Here is a 25,000-nt window from a genome sequence, read left to right on the forward strand (position 1 = left end):
ACTACCAGACTATTACTAACAGTCTATTATTACCAGACTATTATTACCAGACTATTATTATGAGACTATTACTAACAGACTGTTATTACCAGACTATTATTACCACACTATTACTAACAGACTATTACTACCAAACTATTACTAACAGACTATTATTACCACACTATTACTAACAGACTATTACTACCAAACTATTACTAACAGACTATTATTACCAGACTATTTTTACCAGACTATTATTACCACACTATTATTACCAGACTATTTCTAACAGATTATTACTACCAAACTATTACTAACAGACTATTATTATCACACTATTAACACAAGACTAGTATTACCACACTATTATTACCAAACTATTATTACCACACTATTATTACCAGACTATTACTAACAGACTATTATTACCACACTATTATTACCACACTATTATTACCAGACTATTATTACCACACTATTATTACCAGACTATTACTAACAGACTATTATTACCAGACTATTATTACCAGACTATTACTACCAGACTATTACTAACAGACTATTACTAACAGACTATTATTACCAGACTATTATTACCACACTATTACTAACAGACTATTACTACCAGACTATTACTAACAGACTATTACTAACAGACTATTATTACCAGACTATTATTACCACACTATTACTAACAGACTATTACTACCAAACTATTACTAACAGACTATTATTACCAGACTATTATTACCACACTATTATTACCAGACTATTACTAACAGACCATTTCTACCAAACTATTACTACCAGACGATTATTACCAGACTATTATTACCAGACTATTACTAACAGACTATTACTACCAGACTATAACTATTACTATTACTACATATTACAACCACGTTTAAAGAAAATCTAAAATGATTATGATTCAGCCTGGTTTTGTTTAATGTGTATTAATGTATGAAACTCAAGTGAAAGTCGCAATGTTTGAATGATGCTTCTACTGGTTAGAAAAGGTGTTGATATCGCAATGTCCTGACAGTCAAAATCTTTTCAAGCCCATTAGAATTTTCAATGCCATGTAGGGCGTGTTTACTTTATGGAATTCATATTCAAAAACTCCATAAACCAAATTCCTAGTACCATCTTTTGCTTTCTTTGTTTAAGCTTACTTCATTGCTGTGTATGTATGTATTATGTATTTTTCTAGATCTATTCATGTAAGTCATTCTCGAGGCAACATGGATTTTCTTTTATAACTCAAATGCCATTAAAAAAATAAAAAAGCACATCGACATTGATAAACATGTTGTTTTATTCATTTTATTAGGGCAATTATGGATCATGGCACATTAGAATCATTACAGCAGTTTCCTTAAAATAGAGCCACCATGGTTGTTTATACTTTGGCTTTGGCATTACAAATTAGCAATCATCTGAAACCCATTGAAGATTTAGTCTGACCGTCGTACGTCCACCAGGTCAATTATTGAAGTACAGAGAATTTTTGAAATATCCCCAAAAATGCTCAATAACTCTATACAAATAATGTCTGGATATTTTTTTTTCCACGGTATAAAAATAAGTTCTAAGTGCTACACACACTTTAATACTGTCACTGCTTTGGCATGTTCATAGTTAATATCTTCCACAGCAATCCTGAGTATTATTAACTTAATGACGCTATTGGTGTGGGATCGACTGCTCATGTCCAGCACGCTGCCACCATTAGTTACTGCTCACAACTTTGCTAGTTTATCCATTTTCATTTTTCTAATCGTTTGAAGGAAGCAATGACCTCAAACTCCAGAAAATAAAATACATTATACTTATTATCAAAGCACAACCCTCTTATATATTCTGGGGTACTGTAGAATGGGCAGTACTCACTCCCTGTAGCAAAGGCAAAACAGAAGGACTAAAGTTCAAATTTGAAAGGACAATGAACACATCATGGCCATTCTCTCTGACAAAAGAGATTTAAATCGGTGGTGGATGGAAACGTTGTCAAAATGTCCCTTTTTCTGAAATGTACATTTAACAGTCTTCCACAAATAGAAAAAAAAAAAAAAAAAGAACTCAGAAATGCACCGAAGAAATGTTGCCTTTTTAGAAATACAAAATATTTGCGGAAGACAAAGATGGTGCATCGAGGAAAAATAACCCTTATCGTGTCGTGAATTCCCACTTTTCCGTGCCGCAAAATGACCAATCATGAGGACTGTGTTCTCAAAGCCGTTTTGTTATTTGAGAGCAGAGTGGGTAAAGTTTAACACGTAATCTACTTGATTGCGTCGAACGCTCTCATCCCCACTTTAAAGGGTCACGGGCAGAACGTGTAAATACTGAAATGCAGATGGGATATGATGAATCTCCCCCCAAAAAAACGACAAAAGACACTCTTAGAGACCCTATCCACAGACTTTAAGGTAAACATTCTTTAAGTATTATTTCACACGACTCAAAGTCTAAATTCTAAATACAACATTGATTTCCCGCACTGCTGGGGCCCCCGAGTGCAGACCTGGTTTCAGCAGGGAAAATAAACTGAAAGGGAAACAGACTTGATTTAGAAAAAAATAAAGAAAATTAAAGAACGAATACATTGCATTGGCCCCCGTATGGGCACGAACACGGTGGGACTGATAAAAAGGTTGAATGAATATACTCATACTCAAATGACGTTTTATAAAAGTAGTAAACTCTGTGAGCTTATTTTCTGACCTGAAAATAAACATCCGCACTCTCAAAAACTCATAAAACGACCGAAAAAAAACCCCCTGTTTTAATCACAATTGCAACCCAAAACATCTATTGAAGGAAAACATGCATCAAAGGAAGTTAACAGAAAATCACCGCAAAGAATATTTGGTCGTATTTAGATATAGGTAGTAGTTTGGATAAAAAAAAGTTTGCAAAATGAAATGATTAAAAAAAACAAAAACAGCTTTAAAGGAAATAGTGTATGAGTGCAAGGATAGAGGAGCAAGAAAAAAGAAAATAAGAATGGAGGGAGAGTGTTTTTTTCTTGTTTGTTTGATTATTTCTTATACCTGACAGTCGGAGGGTTTTACTTAATGAACGATGACGTTGTTGTAGAAAAGTGTCTCTCAAAAATGTTGGGCCCAAATTTAAAAAAAAAGAATTAATTGAGAGATTCACAACCTTTTTGCCGCATTTTAGTTTTAGTCTAAAGAGGCGGTCGTGGGTGGCCCGATTGATTTGAAATCAGGTTATCAAGCGGTTGAGCTCGCTTTATTTGAAGCCAATTCACATCGCGGGAGGTTAGGAGCATCGCGTCGCCGTGACAACATCCCCCGGGGGATCTTCCGAAGAGAGACTTTTCTAGGAAACACTTTTCTAGAAAACGCCATATCCGTCGGCGTGGCGCGTTGCCATGGCGAAGGCGGGGTAGCCCTCGTAGGTGGTGTAGGCCGTCAGGTCCTGTCCAAGAGACACAGCCTGCTTCAGCTGAGAGGCCACCGCCGCCGTGGCGCTGGGGCTGGCTAGGGCGTAGCCTGAGGAAAAAGAGATAAATGTATTTACAATATATTTATATATCTATATCATGTGTACACTCTTGAAATGTTTGTTTGTTTGGTTTTTGTTGATATAAGACAAGAAACAGGTGTTCAGTTGTTACAGCAGCAGAAGTTGACAGAACGATGACGGTCAAAAGATATGCACATATACTTATATACTGAAGTTAACAGGGTGTATTGTCTAGTACTGTAACAGTGCATAGCAATGATAGTACCAGGAGCAAGTGGTATGGTATGAGATATGTTTTAGTATGGTATCATTTGCTGGTATAATATAATATACACCCATCAGCCGTAACATTAAAACCACCACTAATAACAACTAATGTTGTGTAGCTCCCCCTCATGCCGCCAGAACAGCTCTGACCCGTGGAGGCATGGACTCCACAAGAACTCTGAAGGTGTCCTGTGGTATCTGGCACCAAGACGTTCGCAGCAGGCGACCCCCATCAACTGGTGAACCGGCAACCCTGACGCCGGTTCATCGGTTGTTCTTCTTTGTTGTTTTTCCTACTTTTGGTAGGTACTAACCACTGCATACCGGGAACACCCGACAAGACCTGTCGTTTTGGAGATGCTCTGACCCAGTCGTCTAGCCACCACAATGTGGTCCTTGTTAAAGGTGCCACTGGAACAAGATGAGCAATGTTATTCACTTCACCTGTCAGTGGTTTCAATGTTGTGGCTGGTCGGTGTGCGCATTGGCGTATTGTAAATATTATTACACTTGTTTGGTTTTATGACTTTATCCGTAAAATTAGAAGGTGGCTGTCTACATCACTAGCTGGTTGTCCACAGAGTCTTGCCTCAAGGTGTCTCTGTGGAAGGAAATCACTCCATGTGGAAGTTCCCAACAACACGGTTCCATTTAAACGGGCGTAACACACAGTGCATGTCCCTCAGAGACATTTCATTAATTATTGAAAATTTGGGACTAAAATTAAAGGGACACAATTCGGACAGATTGCGCTGGAGCTGCAAGTGAACTCAATGTGTGAGGGCACAAACGCTGAATATAATGTTTCCTCCTCCTACAGTCCGTATGTTACGATTGGCTTGAATGCTGCAGCAATGCAAACACGGCACCGTGTTAGATGGAACAGACTGAGTTTATATTGACAAAAAGGGCAAAAGAATAAAATAAAAAAATAAAATATCAAATGAAACGCCCTGCCGACATCAAGCAGGTAATCTGTAATACACACACACACACACACACACACACACACACACACACACACACACACACACACACACACACACACAAGATTGAACAAGTTCACAAGGCACAAGTGACTGGATACAAATGACCTCCAAGAGACAAAGCTTGAACTTATAACCTAACGGATGACGATGTCACAAAGCACCCCCGCTCCTCAAACGAATCCGGTTGCGCCAACGATTTTCAACTTCCGGTAAACTTGCAACAGTTTTTCACTCATTTATGCTCCAAATGTACATCGATATTGAACAAACTCGAACAACAGGATGTCCGAAACATCGAGGCCTCGACCATGTCAGTGCGTACTGAAATAGCCCAAAGGATGCCATGGAGAAAAATAATAATTAAAATCCGAGCAAAAACAATGGGGATATAATAAGTAGTATAATAATAATAACAATAATAATAATAATAACAATATTGTTATTATATAATAATAAGTACCCATGCTAATGCTCATTATAATAATAATACAAATAAAAGAAAAGTTAGTAATAATGGTAATATTACTATAAAGTACAACTATATACTGACACAGTTAGTGGGGAAAAAAAAACAAGAATTAAAAAAAAAAAGGTGCCGTTAGTTGTTGTTTAATAAAATGAGAGTTAGTTTGTTTTGTATACGGACCTTCACATACCTGGGAAGGCAACCGAGGCCACGGTGGCGGCAGCAGCGGCGCTGACGTCAGCAGCGCCCTCCGTCGGCAGCCCCAGCGTCTGCAGGGCGTGCTCGGCAGCGTGCACCTTGGCCTCCTCCACAGCCGTGCACAGCTTGGCGGGCGTGAATGGATGGCTGCGGCGAGACAATATATATCGAGAAAGAAGTGAGGAAGCACGTTTTCACTCTTGTCACGCGGTGCCATTTATTAGGTGCGGCCGGTGGCCGGTAAACCGACAGACAAATGGCTCAGCGATTGACCTACACGTTAGGATACTGCGTGGCCAGTGCAGGTATGGTGACTTTGTAGAGGAAGAGCTGCCTCTGGTCCGGGCCGATCGCCGAGTGGAGCTGGTAGACTGGCTGGCCCCAGTTGTTCTTCTGACACACCTCTTCAAGGATCTGGAGACGGTGAGATGGAAGGGAGGAACATCCAGATAGACCGGTCACTGACAAACCTGAGTCACCGGATAGACCCGTGGGCGACTCATAAGCAGTCATTCGGGTCGTCCATTATTCTTTTGGGATGGTTCCAGAATTTTAGAGCTGCTCTTCCACCGTCTTCGAACTGAGGGAAGTACACTACACTACCTAGTGCGATAAGCTTACAAACAGTAAAATGACAATTTCACTAAAATTGCTATTTCTACTGCCGCTTATTCTTTGTAGAGATTGTGTTTATTTCGGTGGCTGGACTTCAGGAAGACCGCCGACCGACATGTCTGAATCGTAACCAGTCAACCTGATCGACATTCGGTGACCCTGGATCACCTGTGGCGCGTGCTTGATCCCCGGCGGCTTCAGGCCCATGGCAGCGGGGTTCATGGGGGTCAGCTCCATGCCCGGCAGCAGGTCGTAGAGCTTGTCCTCGGGATGCTTCTCCACCTTCAGCCCGTAGGTGGCGCCGCCGCCACCGCGGACCACGGCGCCGCCCCCTGCAGCGTAGGCCAAGTAGCCCCTCCCTCCCAGCCCCCGCACCCCGGCAGCCCCTACAGGTACAGTCATGTAAATTTCTACAGGAAACCAAGAAGGCAGTAAAATCAATCAAATCACCGGAAATCAACGTCTGAGGTGCAAAAGTCAGACAATTATGAAATCATAGATGGATACAGTTGTAGCCACGGTAGCTCCATGAAGGTACATCTGCATTTTCCTCTCTTAAAGTTACCCTGAAGCGGGCTGGAACAGCCTGCCTCAACTAAACGAATCAACTCTGAAAGCGGACGGCGTCTTGTCCGCTCGAATCCAAGTTGCAGTGGTGACCATGGCGACAGCCCCTCATCATTCACACAGTACCCTTCAACTTTCACAGCGACACATTTTTTTGGACTGGGATGTCTAGCGCGGCTACAACTGCACCTCTCACGTGATCCCTGCCCGAGCCAGCACAGTACAGTGACGAAGGTGTGGGAGTTTCGGTCGGCTGTGGTGAGGCTTTATTTTGTCATCAACTTTATTGATCCCATTGGCATTCGTTCTGTTCATAGATTTGAGTAATTATTTACGATAATTTGACTTCATTTACACTGTGATTCAAATTCAACTGCGCACAAGTAATTTAATTGCAACTTTTTTTTGTTTTTTACAGTAGTTATGTTTTGATTGAATTTGTTCAGACTGTAATATGCAGGCACTGCAAGCAGATGTTGAATAGACAAACAGAATAGTATTATTAAGTCTGACATTGAATTCAATGTCAGACATAATGAATGCTCAAAACTTATGTAAACATTAAAACATGAAATTCATACTTTACCTGATCAACAATATTATATCATTGTTATATCAATAATTTTTGAAACAACCCATGGTTTTCCCTAGTCTTTCAGAGCTAAACATGAATGTCAATGATTTTGTTAACGATTATGCGTTGAACGGGGGAGCGATCATTGATTCTGAAGCACGAGCAGCGGAGTCAGACTGCACTCACCTCTGACTGAAGGCGCCCTGATCAGGCCCCTGCCCCCGACGTGGGCCTTGGCCCCGGGGAAGCGGAACTGACCGGGCACCGCCGCGTAGGCCTGGGGCGCATAGAACACCGGCGCCCCCAGGTAGGCCGCGGAGGGGTCGTAGACCTAGGACATCAGAGGAGATGGGGGAGGAAAACGAGGGAATGGGCGTGACTTAGGGGCGAGGCGTAGGGGTGCGGGGTCGACGACGAAGGGGCTCGATCGGTCTGGATCCCCCCCCGTGTGGAAACGTTCTGAGATTCAGGGTTCAGTAACTTGTTGCCGCCGCAACTCAGTCGTGTGTGTGCGCCCGTGCAGTGTGCTTGTGCAAGACGTCGATAACAACAAGGACCGAAGGAAGGAAGCGAGAGAGGAGGAGGAACCGAGGGGTGGAACCACGATGGGTAGTGAGAATAGAAAAAGAAAATCTCAAATTCTGAAAGGCACGTCACCTAATTAGAGATAGAGGTCTTGTTTCACCATCTTCATGTGAAAAGATGAGTTGATAAACCTCGACTGTCCACACCCAGGAGGTCAAATAGCAGATAATAATAAACTATGTGATAATAATAATGCCCTCCTCACCTGCCCTAAGGTATAAGCTGTGTAGTCGGGTTGCAGCAGGGAGCCCCCGCGTCCTCCCGTTCCCCTGGTGTAGCGCACGTAACTGTCCTTATCCACCGGCTTAGCGAGGGTCACCTCTATGGGGGAGCCGTCTATTACCTGGAGAGCACAGGGGAAGCCGGGAAGCGTTTATAAATTGCAACTGATCGGCCGCCGTGGCCGGGTCATATCTTAAACGACACTGTGACCCAAACGGATTTCTTTCGACCAGGAACTCGCCGCACGCTTTGCTCACCTTGCCGTTGAGGGTGTTCATTGCATGGAGGGCGTCTTCTCTCAGGGTGAAATGGACAAAGGCGTAGTCTCTGATCTTCTTCACTCTCTCCACAGACCCTAGACGCAGGCCAAGTTATCTTCATCCTCTTAAAAAATACTTTTTACTTTTTCTTTTTGATTTGTAGTTGCAAATTTCAAGCACCAGTGCTCCAAAGAAAGCTTCTTAAGTGGATCCAACATGGTATTTTTATGAGACGTTCCAGCAGCATGCAGCAGCAGCAGCAGGTGGTTAGTATAATATTTGTGATTGTAGTAGTCATAATAGTAGCACAGGTGTGCAAGCAAGGTACAAGCAGTACTAGGAGTGTGGGTGGTTCTGCCACCTGGTTTTAAACTGTTAAACTCTTTCTCGATGGCCTCCTCCGTGGTCTGCAGCATCAGGTTCCGGATGTAGAGAATCTTGACGGTAGCCATGGTATCCTCGTCCACTTCCACCTCGGGCTCGGCCCAGTCAACAGCGATGGCGTGCCCCCACAGCTGGATGCGACCTGGGAAAGGTGGATATAGAGCAGAGGCACAGGAGCTTGAATAATCGGTACAATAGACGACGCGGTAGACCACCATGAGATTTGAGCAGGGATTCCATAGTGTTCCAAGTTACCTGGCAACGGCTCTTCCGCGACATGTACGCGCAGAGCAAACGTGGCCCCGGCAGCCAAAACTCATCTCAATACAAGTCGGTCTTTCGTGCTAATATAAATTGAATTTGAGTTTTTCGAGAACCAATAAAACGCTATTCTTAGGTGTCTGTCAACTCAGTTTTTCCTTCCAGTAAGTATTTTCCCATTATAAAGTTGTATCAACGTTTATTAAGTGTTGCATTCACCGGGGAACAAAGTACTGATAGTTGTATCTTTATTGTGATTTCTGATAGCAGATGGACATTGACCATGACGCCCAGTTATACATTATACTGTATCCTGCAACATCTCATCTTCAATCTTTTCCTGTTCGGAACCACGATCTAGGAAGAGAAGTTCTGCGCACCCCGCAACAGTTTACTCACAAGGGACATATTGGATTTAATGTCTCCACATGACCAGACCATGACCCATGACACTTAGTTCTTGTAGTGAAGCGTGTAGTCGTACGTCCATCGATATCTAACGTTCCATCACGCCCAACTCAATTAAGGTTTCAGATCAAGAGTGACCAGTGACTTCAAAACATCGTAAATATTTTTTTCCAGAGGTCACGGTTGTCACGAGGAGACGCGAGCGGTGGTGGTGAGAGGCCGGGCGTCGTGAAGGCCACGGCTTCCGCGACCAGCGCGACAGGCGGCGTCACTACCTGGCAGCAGTTTCCGACGGGCCATGGCGGCCGCCCGGTGGCTCTCGTACTCCACGAAGGCGAACCCTCGGTTCTTGGACTTGTCGGCGGCGCTGGGGTAGACGATGACCTCCACCACCCCGTCCGTCACCTTCCTCATCTCCGACAGGATCTCCTCCCGCTTCTTGGTCTTGGGAATGCCGCCCACGAACAGGCGGCAGTTGTCGACGCTGGCGCAGACGCCGAGGAGACGTCCGTTCCTGCGGCGTGGTTGGGAAGAGGAGTTAAAGCTACACCAGATGCGTTTTTCAGGTTTCTTTTGCGAATTCTTTGATTGACGGAGCTGATGGTGTCGAAGAAATAGCCACCATCTGTGCGGTTAAAGTTCTGGCCATTACTACCGACCTGATCTCGTAGTTGTTGAGTTGCTTCATGGCCGTCTTGGCGTCCTGTTTGGTGGTGAACGTGACGAAGGCGTAGCCTCTGTTGTTGCCGTTAAAATCCATCATCATCCTCACCTCGTATAGCTTCCCGAACTAGAGGGAGAGAGAGAGAGAGAGCGCGAGGGAGAGCCAACATTTATAGAAAAGGTAGATACACTCATAGTGTTATGTACATAGTACTCAAATACATGAAACAATAAACTAAGAATCAAACAATATTTATATCCATGGGTGCAGGAAGTGACTGGACAGGGGCAGTGACTGTGTTAAGTGCTGCCACTGAATGAAGCCGACACTTAGACTTCGAAAATGCATCCACGCTTCATGCTCCCAAAAACATCATAATGACATGATTACATAATTGTGCGCTGGATGTGATATTGAAACACAACACAACACGCCTTAGCAGAAACACGCGATTGTGGCTGCCCGCTATGCGTCGACTTCCAGCCCGTCAGTCACAGCAGCACTCGTGCAGCAGGGGCGGGAAGGGGGAAATTTCCAGGGCGTCTGGGTGTCTCCTTGCTTCTCTGACATGGACGGAACTGTGCTTTTCGGAGACATACTGAGGTAATCTTACCATCACGTCATGGAGCTGTCCGAGGTGAAAATGTGGCGGGTGCTTATGTGTTTCAGTACGTGTCTCCAGTTGGGTCTCTCCCTCTCTCTCTCTCACTCGCTCTCTCTCTCTCTCTCTCTCTCTCTCTCCGACGCCTTCTCTCTTTTTCGCCCTACCTTCTCGCAGAGAGGCACCAGTTCATCTTCAAACAGGTCTCTGGGTAGCTTCCCGATGAATATCTCGCTGCCTCTTTCCGGTGGGGGGCCTTCCCAACCCGGCGGGGGGCCGCCGTACCGCCGCTGGCCGTTCTCCTTCATGGATGGGACACAAGGTAAGGTAAGGTTGGGGTAGAGGTAGGAAGAGGTCGTGGTGGTAGAAAAGGTTGTTTGGAACCGACCAGGCTGCGGGTTTGACGTGGGGCCGACCACAAGATGGCACCAGGACATCAGCATCTACCAATGAACAAGAACCGACCCAGGAAGTGGCTTTTTTTTTTTTACCATCTTGGGAGATTTTTCGGACTCAGCTAAAAGTTCTTAAACATTTATGCTCTACATTCAATCTTTGTAGTCACAGTGTTACCTACAGCACAGTGAAGTCATAGTTACCACCCAGTGACTGTTATCCTTACCGTGCAGGGATGCACGAGCCCAGCGCCATGAGGGGCCATGAGGGGCCATGAGGGGCCACGAGGGGCCAGGAGGGGCCACGAGGGGCATGAGGGGCCATGAGGGAGGCTTTGCTCAGTTGCATTTTCTGCGTCTTTGTTTTTCGCACTTAAACCATACAGTGGAACCTGCTAAAACATGGCTATTATTTGGGCTTATATTATTATATTTTATCCAAACTTGAGAATTGATATTCTGATTAAAAACAAAAAAACAAAAAAGACACTCAATGCAATTGGGAGAGATTTGCTTTCATGCTTTCATACGTGAGGGGAGTGTGAATCATTGACTTGCCTTGACTTGCATCAGTATCTTGTTGAGTCTGGATTCAATTTGGATTTAATTTTCAGCAGTGGCAGGAAGATTTCCTTTATCTTTAGAGCAACAGTAACTGTTCTATCTTGCTGGATGGCACCCAATAAATCCATCTAATAATAATAATAATATGGGAGACATGTGACATGAGCCCATATGTGCAAAAGACATGTGCCCAGGGAGGCCCCTGGGCACATGTCTTTTGAGGCTGCGGATCGGAGGCCCCGGGCAGTCTGAGGCCTCGTGATACTGGCCCCAATGGCCCGGTCCATAATCCAGCTTTGTTCAAACCCCACGCAGTAGTACCCAATCTAGATTTGTACAAAATAAAAGACAGGTCTTAGAACTAGCTAAAGTGCAAGTTGATTGAATTTTGCATGTAACATTTTGTGAATTTAAATGGGCCCCTCCTCCTAATATTCATGTAGATGCCCTCAGTGCTCCTTTTGATGACGGAGCGCTGGAGATGGCATAATAAATGTTGATTTGCATGTGCTGTATGTGGACTATATGAGACATACTACTTATCTGCTTTAGTCCCAAATCGCGATCTTTTCCCCCACCTCACGTACGTCAATTCTCACAGTCCCGAGGAGGTCTGCCACGGTGTCAGAGGCGTGTCATTTTTGCTCCTGACAGTTATCTTGGCGGGTGTGAATGAGCGGAACTGATCTCAAAAAAGAAGGTTCCTGGGCTCCATAGATTTGAAATTGTATGAATGTGCCGTTTTGGTTTTCAAGGCATTTTTTCCGGGTATTATTTTTGAATGCTTTCTGCTGCACCCCGTTAAATTCCATTCCAAAGCGATGGCTATGAGAAAAATAAAAACGCACATTGATAGATAAGTGGAACAGATATGAAATCACCATGAAATGGGTTATTCTGATTTTCCTCACATTTCATTGTTGTCTATTGGTTCCCAGGAGAGGTGTGTTGGCCCGTGTGTTTCCTTAATGCATCCTTGCCAGAGCTAAGATCTTTCATTTGAAAGCAGCTCAACAATATGGCCGGAAAAAACGGGGATATGATCCAACGATAAGGCTGTCACATTTATTTATTTATTCCCATGCCTGTTTGACGGTGAGGTATTGTTCGAGTGGTTCTGTATTTTTGATGTTCCCACATCCTATCCCAGGGTTGGAAGAACCCGGACCATGTTTCTGGTGCACTTCAAACGAAAAAAATTATCGATTCAGAGACAGGTTCAGAGACGAGTTTAGTAAAACAAACGCACGCACGCACGCACGCACGCACACACACACACACACACACACACACACACACACACATTATTTTACTGGTATCAAAGTGAGGACCAATGTTTCTGGTGCACTTCTAAAAAAATAGTCAATTTGGAGACCTTTCAGAGATTGTTCTTATAAGTATAGTAAAATGTACTACACTAATGTACTAATACCTGTACTATCTGGTATCCTGTGCGTTGAATCAGAGTCCTGAGCGCCGCCTCCTTCTGTGTCCCGGTCAGTTCATCCCCTGCTTTCTGATTGGATTCCATTGGGTGTGATTGACAACGATACGTAAATCAGGGAAATTAGGGGTGCTCGCTGGAAAAACAAACACAAAAACAAAAACAAAACCACAACATGTGAGAAGGCCCACACAAAGTAATGACATAACCCTTGAGAAAGTCCAGTGGTAAAAAAAACAACAACCATTCTTTCGACTCACAAGGGAGAATAACATTCAAGCTACATTGCAACAGAAACATTAGTGTAACAATAAATAAATACTGCTAAGTAGTGCTAAGTTAGGAGAGGAGGTGCTCTCTGAAGAGTTGGGTCTTCAAGTGCTTCTTAAAGACAGAGAGGGAGGCCCCTGCTCTGGTGGTTTTTGGCAGCTCTTTCCACCAACGTGGAACTACAAATGAGAATAGCCTGTTGTTGTTGCCGTGGCTGTGCAGCCGGCAGAGCCAGGCGGGGGGGGTAACGTGTGCTCTTACAAGAGCATTTAAGTGGAGGCATTCCCAACAATCTGAGTTTTGAGGGGTTTGTAGGATGATGCTGCTTTTTGTCAAAACAACCATTTACATTTAATTTGTTTGATCACTCATTTTGTCCAAAATAAGTTTTGCTCAACGTAAACTTTGAATAAAGGCATGCTTTTACTGGCCAGATGTGGCGCCCCCTAGTGGCCGAACCCCAGAAAGCTTCCCCTTCCAACCTCTCGGGCCCCAGGTTTGGGAAAGCACGTCTGAACAGATGTCTATTCTATAGTTCAAATCAAATATGGTCAAAATAAATTGAAACCTTGTTACTGAGTGGTGAATATAAGATGAAAACACGTCGAAAAATACACAGCAATCTCCGTTTATTCCTCATTATAAAAACCGACTTTACCCTCGTACGCAACATGACTTGATAAACTTGGTTAGTTTACCAATAGGCCATGTACACGTGTACTGAAATGACTTTTTGCAAAAGCAAGAAGGAAATTCTTATGAATAGCTCTTTACCATGAACCTGATATCTGAACCAGCTCTACCTGCGGTGAGTCCAGCGATGACTGGCCTGCTGTACTTTGTCCTGACCGGGAGATTGTACAGATATACACTGTTGTAACATGTGCATCTCCCCAATCTTCTCTTTTCGCTGCTGCTAGTTCTTTGCGGATCTGTCTTGGGAGATTTGACCAGTGGATCAGCCTACCTCAATATTTTAAAGGAGTTGTTTTGATTCTGTTGGTTACTGGCTTCGGGGCCCTGACAAATTCAACAAGCAATATCCATACAATATCATAAAATAAATGATTACGTTTGCAGATAATATTCTGATATTCTCTCCGATTTTACATTCTGAAAGGCACGCTGCTTCTGCATCGTCATACGGTTGTTGGTTGCCGGCACTTTAATCCCAGCAGGTATTTCTGGAATCAATTGAATTGCAGTTTATTGCAGATTTATTCAAAGGGCCACTCTGCATTCGCGCGAGGGCCACATTTGGTCCGCGAGCCGCCTGTTCAAGTGGCCTGGTGTGTTTTGCTTCACTGAGGTGTGACCAGTGGCGGAGGGAACACACACACATACAGTATCTCGCACTGAACTCGGGGACCCGGTGTTGCTCATTAGCACCACGTGTGGCCAGGGAGTCTCATTACAGTAATCGTAAAACGGTCCACAAGCGTTACCGCCTGAGCCGCAATGTACGACGCAGATGAAAGTCACTTGAGGTCTGGACGTCCCGTCCGTTTTGACCTGTTCTCCACCCACCGCGGAGGTGGCTTTGGATCAGAGCTCAGAGGGACGGCACACGCTGGCATGCCGGTCAGCCGCTCGGGGAGACAGATGCCGCGCTGTGGCCTCGCTCTAAAGGCAACGCGGGACCAAGAGGTCAAGGTCTGAGCGCTAATCATTGACAGAGCAGCCCAGGGCCAAGTTTACATTCGACAGCACCTCCCACTTGCCGGTGGGTTTCACATCTTATCGTCGAAAAACATTTTAAGTATTTTCTCACGACCCAAATCATGTTTGTGTGTGAGATATGCAGGTGGTAAATCGGGGGACGGGTGAATGTTTTTTCTTACAACCTGCAAGCCCGCAGAGTTTTAACTCGCTCCACATTTCGGGAGTGATGAACGTTTTTCGAAAATATTAAAAATATATAAAGCGTATTTCCAGTCGATTGTCCGTGTCGGGTGGATTACTACGATTCCCAGAATTCCATTTGAAACGGCAGCTTTTTTCGATTTTTCTCATCCGTGGGTGCTGTTGTTTGTTTGTGAGTGTTCATCCTTATCGGCGACTTTCTGACCACAACTCGCCGCGCCGCTTTATCAAATTCACCGCGGCTGCCGTTCGCTTTTTGCAGGTGGTGGGACCCCGCCACCCATAATGGAAACAACACACAGAGGAGCACACGCGTAGCGCAAATACATTCAATGGCCGTTTCTGATAACATGCCGGATAAATAATGATGATGAAACGGGGTTTTCTTTTTTTGTTTTTAACAAAATAAACGTACGGATTACCACTTTAAGCCGTAGTTCGGTCGTAAGTGGTGATCGGGGAAAATAATGAGATTCACAGCCCCTGATATCCAACACATATATCCGACAGCCCAGGACACTAACGCAGGCAAGCGGTTAAGTGGATACTTTGGGCTAACCCGTTTGAACCTGAGGGAAGGTTGATCTAATCAGCACGATGCTAAACAGCGAGCGGCCGCATCTTCGCCCCTTCAATTTACATGGCGATCGCGCACGCATGCACGCGCGCAGACTGCAGCTTTCCATATCGTACTGACTTCAAAGGGGAAAGCGAACAGTGTGAGCCCACTTCTAGATCAGAGAGAAAGACGGAGACAAAAGAGACGAGTAAGATTATAGAAGGACGACGGGAGAACGGATGGAGGAGGGGAGAGACAGAGGTGGTGGTGGTGGTGGTGGGGTTGGGGGTGGGGGCGTAAAGAAGGACAAATTAGAGAAAGAAAGGGCAGATGGGGAGGGGGTGAAATGAGACGGAGAGGGCAGTTGAGCGAGAGAGAGAGAGAGAGAGAGAGAGAGAGAGAGAGAGAGAGAGAGAGAGAGAGAGAGAGAGAGAGAGAGAGAGAGAGAGAGAGAGAGAGAGAGAGAGAGAGAGAGAGAGAGAGAGAGAGAGAGAGGGAGAAAGAAAGAGAGGTCAAAAGGTCATGATGTGTAATGAGCGCTTCACAAACAAACAGAACCAGAGAAGAGAGGACGCCCGTCATAATTATCCCGATCCAAGCAGAATAGCCTCCCTCCCTCCTTGAAGTGGTTGTCCGTAAAACTCACATATACACACACACACACACACACACACACACACACACATATAGATATAAATGTGCGAATAGCGTAGAATAACATATTAGGGTGTATGCAAATGAGGCTATGGTGGGCTGTCGTTTCCTTTTCTTTCCATCGGCCCCTCGAGGAAAAACGTCTCCCTCTTATTTCTCTGTCCCGTCCCGCTCCACCAACCTCCTTCATTCTGACGCTCCCCGCTAACAACCCCCGACTCAAAGTCAAGTCGAAAACCTTGACGTCTGGTCTGGTCCGGCGGCGGCCCGGCGGTTGGTGGCGCCGAGCGGCGGTGCGGTCGGTAAGGGCCCGAGCGCCATCGACGACCCCCGTCGAGGGGGAGGTGGAGGTCGCTGTCTTTTAATAGCGAAGGCAGGAAAGCGGTGTAAAGCATCAACCACTCACGCTTGGCAGAGCTCCCTCCGTCTGAAACCAGGCCAAATATGTCACGGCTGCTCAGGTCAACTCCGCTGTCCGGGTCACTCCTTCACATGGACGACACTGACAGAGGCAGCGGTGTTCGCCACCGCAAACGGCCGCCCCCAGGGGCCGTTCGATTTTTGATTCATGACTTGGTTGGTGAAGGGTTAACCCCCTGATCTGAGGGGCCCCTGAGCAGCCGGGTGTGCCCACGCCTGGCAAAAGGCGAAGAGCAGCTAAAAAAAAAAAAAAAGCGCGAAACCTCACGAGAAATTCCTCCAGCACCGCGCTTATTTGGTTCCGTTCAACTTCGCGGAGCAGGCCAACGCCGACGCCGACGTGCTGCCATCTTGGTTTCCCTCCCACTCCACCGTCTCCGTCCCGGTTTAAATTACCGTCGATATGGCTAGAAATTGGAGAGCGCGGAATTTCTTTTCTTTTCTTTTCTATTCTTCTCTCGAGCAACGTGGACGGTGTTGTAGCGGAATAAGTTCAAACCAGTGGCACAGGTGAGGAACTGGATCTCCATGAGCACTATCTCTCTCTCTCTCTCTCTTCCTCTATCTGCCTCCTCTTCAGGACAGCCTAGTTACAGTTTGCATAAGCACGATCACTGGACAATGTGTCGTCTGTGTGTGCGTGTGCGTGTGTGTGTGTGCGTGTGTGTGTGTGTGTGTGTTATCAGACGATGATTAGCACTGCCTTTGTCTTGACTGAGGCTTCAACACATCAGACAGTGAGTCAGTCGGTTTAAAGACTACTAAGCAACATCTCTTTATGGAGTAGTAGTAATACTTTTGTTTTGAAAGTCTGGATGGTTACATAAGCACAATGGGCAGCGTCAAATTGATTGAGTCGATGCTGTATTAAATGTGAGCACTGACAGCGCCATTCATGATGAAACAGTGTTTTTGCATTGCATGAAAGAACAACGCCGGCCGTCTGCTTAAACTGAAGCATTTCGACCTTCAGCGCGGCCAAAGTAGGATATTCCTGGAAGATTTTGCCCCTCGGCAAATTGTTTTTCAGATCTTCAAACGCGCTTTTGTAACGTATCGTTTTTTCCCCGTTTTGCTCGCATTGGAACAATACGAAACACCGTCGTTTCCCGGCACGCGATAAAAATCGGATTTTTTTTCCAAGCCTTGCAGCTCCGGTTCACCGTCGCTGTTCTCTTTCAAAGCGTTTGAGTTGGGAGTGATGGTGACCTGTGGTGACGTGACCGAACCACTCTGTTAAGAGGCTTTTCCTGCAGGGATGTGAATCCCATTGGAAAGGGAAGGGGAATCGGTCCATCGCCCCTCCAAATGTACTTGCGGAATCGCCGACGCGGCCGTTTCTCTAGCCGCCCTCCAAATCGCCATGCCAACGTTTACGGGACGTTAAAGGCCTTGTTCGCTCGCTTAATGCATGTGTGTACAGTAGCAGGGGGCAATACTTTCGTTTTTTTATTTATATTTTGGTCTCTATTTAACGTCTAAGGCTCTGCTTAACTCCAACGTAGAAGAATATGTTTTTCAATAATATATATTTTTTAAATGTGCGATTCATGGCGAAAACACTTTAACAGGCCGAATATTTCTCCCTCAATATTATGAACCAGGCCTCTCTATCCTCCCTCTCGCCATTAATGCCGCATGCCGCCCTGTATCTTGATTTAATCAGCTGAGAGTTTGTTTGTGTCCAACAACCTGGGTTGAGAAGATAAACAGCTGCTCTGATAGAAATCAACGCTATTTACTGACGCATTTGAGGAGATTTTCGATGTTTGAAATCAGATATTTGATCAGGTTGTGAAGGAAATAGATATTGATTCGGTCTGTATGATGCCTCACCTTTGTAGATACCGTGCATATAAACAGCAAAATGAGGCTTTCTGAAATTGCTTGTTTAATTTTCTCTATTCTTTCAAAACTTTGACCATAACACACCGATTTAAGCTCCTTGTATGCATATGTTTTCTTAAAACATTTGCCAATGAATTGAATTGGCCGATAATTGATTAGAAGTATTATTGATCCTTTTTGTGTCAGCCAATTAAGGTGAGACGACCATGAAACCAATCAAATTCCAGATCGGAGTAAAAACAAAACACACGCACGCACGCACGCAAGCACGCAAGCACGCACGCATGCACGCAAACACACACACATACACACACACACACACACACAGACAGACACACACGTAGTTTGTAACCACTGCAGAGTGATGGAGTCCACACCATGTATCCAGCACAATGCGAATATGTGTTTGTAGCCACAACCTGCAAATATATCGCGAATTGGATAGTGATGTCACAAAGCGTCTTACTCCCCAAACTCATCTCGCTCCACCACCGGAGCAGAACTTTTAGAGCGTGTCGGCGTTGCACGAACTTCGGCTACTTCCAGTCAAATTCAGTCGGTTTCTCACTAATTCCTTCTCCGTATGGGTCGATTTGGATCCTTAGCTGTAGCGGTCGTGCTCTTCCAGACACTTTTGGCCCGAAAAGTGCCAAGGAGATGGAAAATAATAAAAATGCTAACAATATGGGGTGGACTCCCAAATATAGCACTCCACGGAACTTCCTGCTGTGCGAAAACACCTTCTGGGACTGATTATAGTTTTCGAGGGTTTTGTGAAAGGCAGCATGAGTTACAGTTTTCTGACTTTCCATTGAAAGGCAGCACTGGCTCAGCATCCACACACACACACACACTCCCATTAGTCATTTATCAAACTGATGTACTATAACTATTAAGCCACAGCTATTAATAATCTATAAATAAAGCTATTAATCTCAATTAACAAAAGCCGAATTTGCAAAATTTTGCTTACTTCCTTACTAATGTATCTATGAATCTTTGTATATGTCTTTTTTTTATGCCGTGATATTCAAAGACTGAGACCTTTATCTCTCTGCAGAGTGTTGCACTCTGGCTCTGTGTGTCACGACCTTCGACAAGAGTTAAGGCCAAAGTACACTTTTGGAAAAAAAACTGCCCCCGATATCTGTCAATATCACACACTGGGCCTTGTAGGTCAAATGTAATAAACACACACAGACTACAGACACATACACACACACACACACACACACACACTGACACACACATAAATGAATGGTAATATTAGTAATATAATGTAATATAAGTAATATCTCGTTACCTAAAAAAATCTCTTTTCTGGACACAGCTAAAAAGGTTGAGTGAAAGCTAGAGCTGAAATATTCCTCCAGTGGATTTTTAAGATGTAATTGATGAAATACATGTTACTATAAAGACCTATTATAAGTAAAAATCACCTTTGAGCAACGCTTCAACTGCATAATTATTATATACAGCCGACAGTTTCAAATGGAAATAAAACCAAACATAATCATTGATAAACTACCTGTGTCAATAGAGGGACAAAGAGGGAGGGAATGACCAAAACCCTTTGATTTGGGGTTGAAATTAGGATATTTTGATCAAAAATACATCCATATTCTATCTACACTGCACAAGGTTATCCCTCTTCTAAACTATCACGAATAAAACACCTACTGGAAAACTAGATCCCTCGGCTCTGGTACGCTTTATCCATCCCCCAAAAGGTAACACGTCGACGCAGGGGAGTGGACCGACAGCAGTAAACGTGCGTTCACACATGAACTCAAATCTTATTTTTGACCAAGAAAATATCACAAACTTACCTGAGCAATTTCAGAGATCACCTCCCACCGATCAGAGCTGTATCATTCTGAGAGGTGAATGTGTGTGTGTGTGTGTTGACGTGTCATTGGGGGCCACAGTCCCTCCGCTCGTGTGTGTGTGTGTGTGTGTGTGTGTGTGTGTGTGTGTGTGTGTGTGTGTGTGTGTGTGTGTGTGTGTGTGTGTGTGTGTGTGTGTGTGTGTGTGTGTGTGTGTGTGTGTGTGTGTGTGTGTGTGTGTGTGATCACATCATATCAAACTCCAAAGGTGCACTGTCCTGGTGTTAGCTTTACGAGCGAGCCTACATTAATGGTTAACCTGCTGCTATCTTTTGCATGGAGAGAGAGAGAGAGAGAGAGAGAGCGAGAGAGCGAGAGCGAGAGAGAGAAACAGAGAGAGAAACATAGAGAGAGACAGAGAGATAGTAGCTCGCTGACATAGGCACACATGGAGGTAGACATTAGCACAGATCGTACACATGAGAAGCACACATGAGTGAACATAAAGATTACTTTTATCCAAAGTGTGTGTGTGTACCTGCGTACCCGTGTGGATGTGTGTAAAATGACAATATGTGGACTTTTATTGCAAAATATATGAAGCATCCACCCATATGTGTGTGTGTGTGTGTGTGTGTGTGTGTGTGTGTGTGTGTGTGTGTGTGTGTGTGTGAGAGCTCAAAATAGGTGTTTTTGGGTAAAAGTCGTCTCCAGCCTGCACTTTAACTCTATCACTCTTTTGTTGTCTCACTCTCTTTAAAACTCTCAATTCTTCATTAGGTTCTCTTGGCCCTCTCTCTCCCTCTCTTACTGATCTCTCTCTCTCTTACTGATCTCTATGTCTCTCTCTCGCTCTCTCTCGCTCTCTCTCTCTGCCTTTGTTGATCATCTTCTCTCAGGTCTCTCCTTCTCTATGGCCGTGTCCGTGTTACACGCCACTTCTCGTTTCTTGCTGTGTTTGCATCTTTTCACCACCATGCATCCCATGCGGCCTCTCCTTTCTCACGTCTTACAGTACTCTCCCTTCTGATGGATCCCTGATGGATAAGCCTTTTATTCCTAGTAGCGAGCGGCAGCAGTATTCACAGGGTTCGTTTTGATCAACTGCATTTATAGTATGACAATAATGTTCATTTCAAAGCCCTTACACAGTTGTTACCGGTAATGCGGAAGTGAGTTGAGCGCCCTCTAGTGGTTATGACCAGATGTGCACCAATTTCTAAGAGTAAGAACGCGCGTTGAATTGAAACATTCCCAATGCATCTTCATGATGACCAACAGCCAAAAGAAAAAACAACAGCCAAAAGAAACATTCAGAACTTCTGACGCTTAAAGCGACAATAAACAACTTTTTTGCTTTTACTTATCGTTATGAAGTCACTGTTATGGCAATAGAATAATGACACCATCGGCCTTTAGATCGGTTCCCTATAAGCCTCAATATGCATATAATATCAATATGCAATACTGATAGTACGTACTGCCACCGCGTACTAACTCCCGGGAAAATGATCGATTCACGGCAGTGCGTTAACCAATGCGCAACCATTGGCGGAAATGCCGGACGGTGGAGCGACCTGCTCCAGGTAGATCGTGAACCCTGGAATATCAAAACGACTCATTGAAATCGGTTGAGAAATGTAAACATTATAGTGTTGTTTTATCCAGGAAAAACTGCAGCTACCCCGTCTATTTCCCCTTAACCATTTATCAATTTATCAATGAGTGATTATGAGTGTATTAGTGATTTGGAGGTTGCCAGGTATAAACTGCAACTGCTCATGCCAGAACATTACTGCCAACTAAACTCAGTCAACTGACCTGGCAACCCTACGGCACCGACCTGTCTCTAAGGTACAGCCGATAATGACCGCGCCCGGTGGACGGATGGTCCAAAATAGTTCTGAATGTTGCTGCAATCAAAAATTAAGATCTCATTTTCGGGATTTCTATTTTGACTCGTCACGAGGATCCAAAAAGAAACGCCTCTGACTTATGAGGCCACATTTGACGCACGCGGTCGAATGCTCTGCAAAACATCCGCGTTAAAGGCAGAAGAACCCCTGAGGTGTCTCACATTTCTCGGGTCACGGTTATGCAAACGAGCCTGGGTCAACTGTGATTGGCTCGAATCTAGGATGCACCTCATACCCGGGGCCGATTCTAAATCTGTCTGACGAGGAACTCAACAGGGCGCCTTCAGACAGCGCGACTGACCAACAATTTGATCAACATTTTTTAGGTCCAATGCTATGGGACTTGGCAAATGCTGTTGTCAGGTGCTCATTGACGGGACCCAAGACACATCACAGCGCCCCAAACTGTAGTTTAAGTCCAACGATTAATCTTGGATAAACACAAATATAATAAAAAATGACCTTTTATATAACTATTTATTATAGGCTACACGAAAACTAACCATTATCAAGGGTCCATGATGTCTCCCCGCTGATATTATACCATCTGCTCTGTGCGTGAAGGATGGAAGGGGAGAGAGAGAGAGAGAGAGAGAGAATCAGAGAAAGCAAGAGACTGTGTGTGTGTGCGCGTGCGCGTGCGCGTGAGTGTGTGTGAGAGAGAGAGAGAGAGAGAGAGAGAGAGAGAGAGGGGGAGGAGAGGGAGAGAAGAAATATAGGTTGAAAGACAGGTGTAAGGAGAGAAGACGCTTGTGTGAGAAAACAAGGACACACACATTGGGGTCGCCATAGGGAATGCATCTGTCCTTTTAAAGTGAATTATGCCAACGGATGAAATCTCTCCCTCTCTCTCTGTCCATTTTTGCTCCCATTATGTAAGTCTGCCTTTTGATTTACATTTTACATTTTGTATTTATTGTCGCCTCATATTTATCGCTTCCAACATCAAAAACAGTGTTTTTCCTCCACACTTTCTCGTCTCTTCATACAATAATACTCGAGCGCCTCTGATAGAAAGCTGTCAACATGCGGAAGATGTCTGTTGCCCAAACTGTGTCCATAGACAAAGTACATATTCTACCCAAGGTCCCAAATGAAAATAATAAATATTGACAAGCAGAGAAAAATATATTGTAATCAGTTCCATTTTAATGGGTGAGTGCCACATATGTACAGTATTTGGCAATACATGCAAATATATAGTTTTTTCCTTTTTGTTCACAATTATGATGAAGTGGTGTTTTTTTTAAGAATGAATAGTGCTTTTTTGTTTGGACGTTGTTTTTATGTAAGTAAATGAGGTGCATTGTTATGGCACCGGCCCCAAAGCACATTTCCATGAAAATGGACAATATAGTAGAATCTTATGTAGCTTCAAGATTATGTGACGCTATGTAATATATTATATATTATTTTTAAATCAAATGTGTACTGCTAAATATACAAAGACTACTAAATGATATATTTTGGTGGAAAAAAATATATTTTTTTAAAGGCAATGAATTAAATAAAAAAAATCAATACATTCAATATAAAGAAAGTAATAATTTAATGCATATGCCGGCACCATCCCTTGATATCAGTGTTATATGTAATTACATGCTGGAAATATTCTCAGGACAGAGTTTAATTTACACAAATATCCTTCATTAAAAAAAAATATGGATGATAAAAGAAATAAAAATAAAAATAAAATGTCTATATATGTATATATAATATCTTATGTGTATCTATAATGTCAATATATTGGCTCTCCATGCATGTCAATATGTCTACTACAAGTTATTAGAACGGCAACATTATAATGAATTGTTGTCACAGAATATAGATTTTTAAAACATTAACAAAATATTTGAAAAAAAAAAAAATGATTCTGAATATTTTGATTCTTTAATTTATGTCTCTTTTGGGTAAGGTCTTTGGTGAAGCAGTCTGTCTGAAATCACAACTTTTCGTTTGTGTTTTCTCCAAAGCTCCTCAAGCCGGAAGGGAAAGGACAGACAAAGAGAGAGGAAAATATGTACATACAAATTCACAGTCATATAATAACATTGAAATTATATTCTAAGTGTGAACCGGCGGGAGCGAGTCGTTATTTATTACATGAACATTTGAGTTCTCCTTTCTGAGGTCTCCTCCTCGGGATGAAAGAAACAAACACAACAAAAATGATGTTGTCACGGTAACAAATGATGCCCGCGCGTCACGTCACACGCACACTGGGAATGTTTTGTCCGGTTCTAAATGGGGAAACCCATCCATCAGAGGTGTCCGTCGCTTTGCTGATAACACGTCCTTCCCGGTCTGGGTCTGTGCCGCGCAGGAAGCCCACAGGAAGCGCGCGCTGCCAACTTCCTGTTTACCAAAGTCTACTTATAGTTACAAAAATGATACTGATAGCAGCCTTTATCAGTGATTGTTATGTAGGGTAATCTAAATGACATCAGCCTATGCAGGATAAAAGACAGAACACCAGGGGTCTCCCAGTCTAGTGACCCGGGGGGCACTGAAGTGGGAGTGATTTGCCGAAAATAATATCAATAAATCAATAAAAAACAAAACAAAAGTCAATAAAGATTTTCACGTAATCATGCAAAAAAACCTCCTCTATCTCTTGGATGCAATGGCATATAAAGTAAGTACCCTCAGCTAAAAAAGCAAAAGCAAATACAAAAAGCTTTGTTATATTATATTAAAATCAGT

General features: G+C 43.9%; 1 protein-coding gene across 2 annotated transcripts; it reads right to left on the reverse strand.

The window, feature by feature from the left end:
- Positions 1 to 3,345: 3,345 nt before the first annotated feature.
- a1cf (apobec1 complementation factor) lies at positions 3,346 to 13,028 on the reverse strand (the record flags this gene model as incomplete). 2 transcript variants are annotated; one of them, XM_080020936.1, is made up of 12 exons in its annotated part: positions 3,346 to 3,503; positions 5,390 to 5,544; positions 5,675 to 5,811; positions 6,181 to 6,398; positions 7,340 to 7,484; positions 7,944 to 8,081; positions 8,218 to 8,315; positions 8,582 to 8,746; positions 9,549 to 9,787; positions 9,933 to 10,063; positions 10,706 to 10,840; positions 12,930 to 13,028. In XM_080020936.1, the coding sequence occupies 12 exons, from the start codon at positions 13,026 to 13,028 to the stop codon at positions 3,346 to 3,348; spliced, it is 1,818 nt and encodes a 605-aa protein (XP_079877062.1). The 2 variants fall into 2 exon arrangements, with proteins under 2 accessions (XP_079877062.1, XP_079877061.1); XM_080020935.1 differs by having other exon boundaries at positions 6,181 to 6,422.
- Between the last annotated feature and the right edge of the window lie 11,972 nt (positions 13,029 to 25,000).

The sequence above is a fragment of the Zeus faber genome (genome assembly GCF_960531495.2).
Source record: "Zeus faber genome assembly, chromosome: 20".
Classification (NCBI taxonomy): Eukaryota; Metazoa; Chordata; class Actinopteri; order Zeiformes; family Zeidae; genus Zeus; species Zeus faber.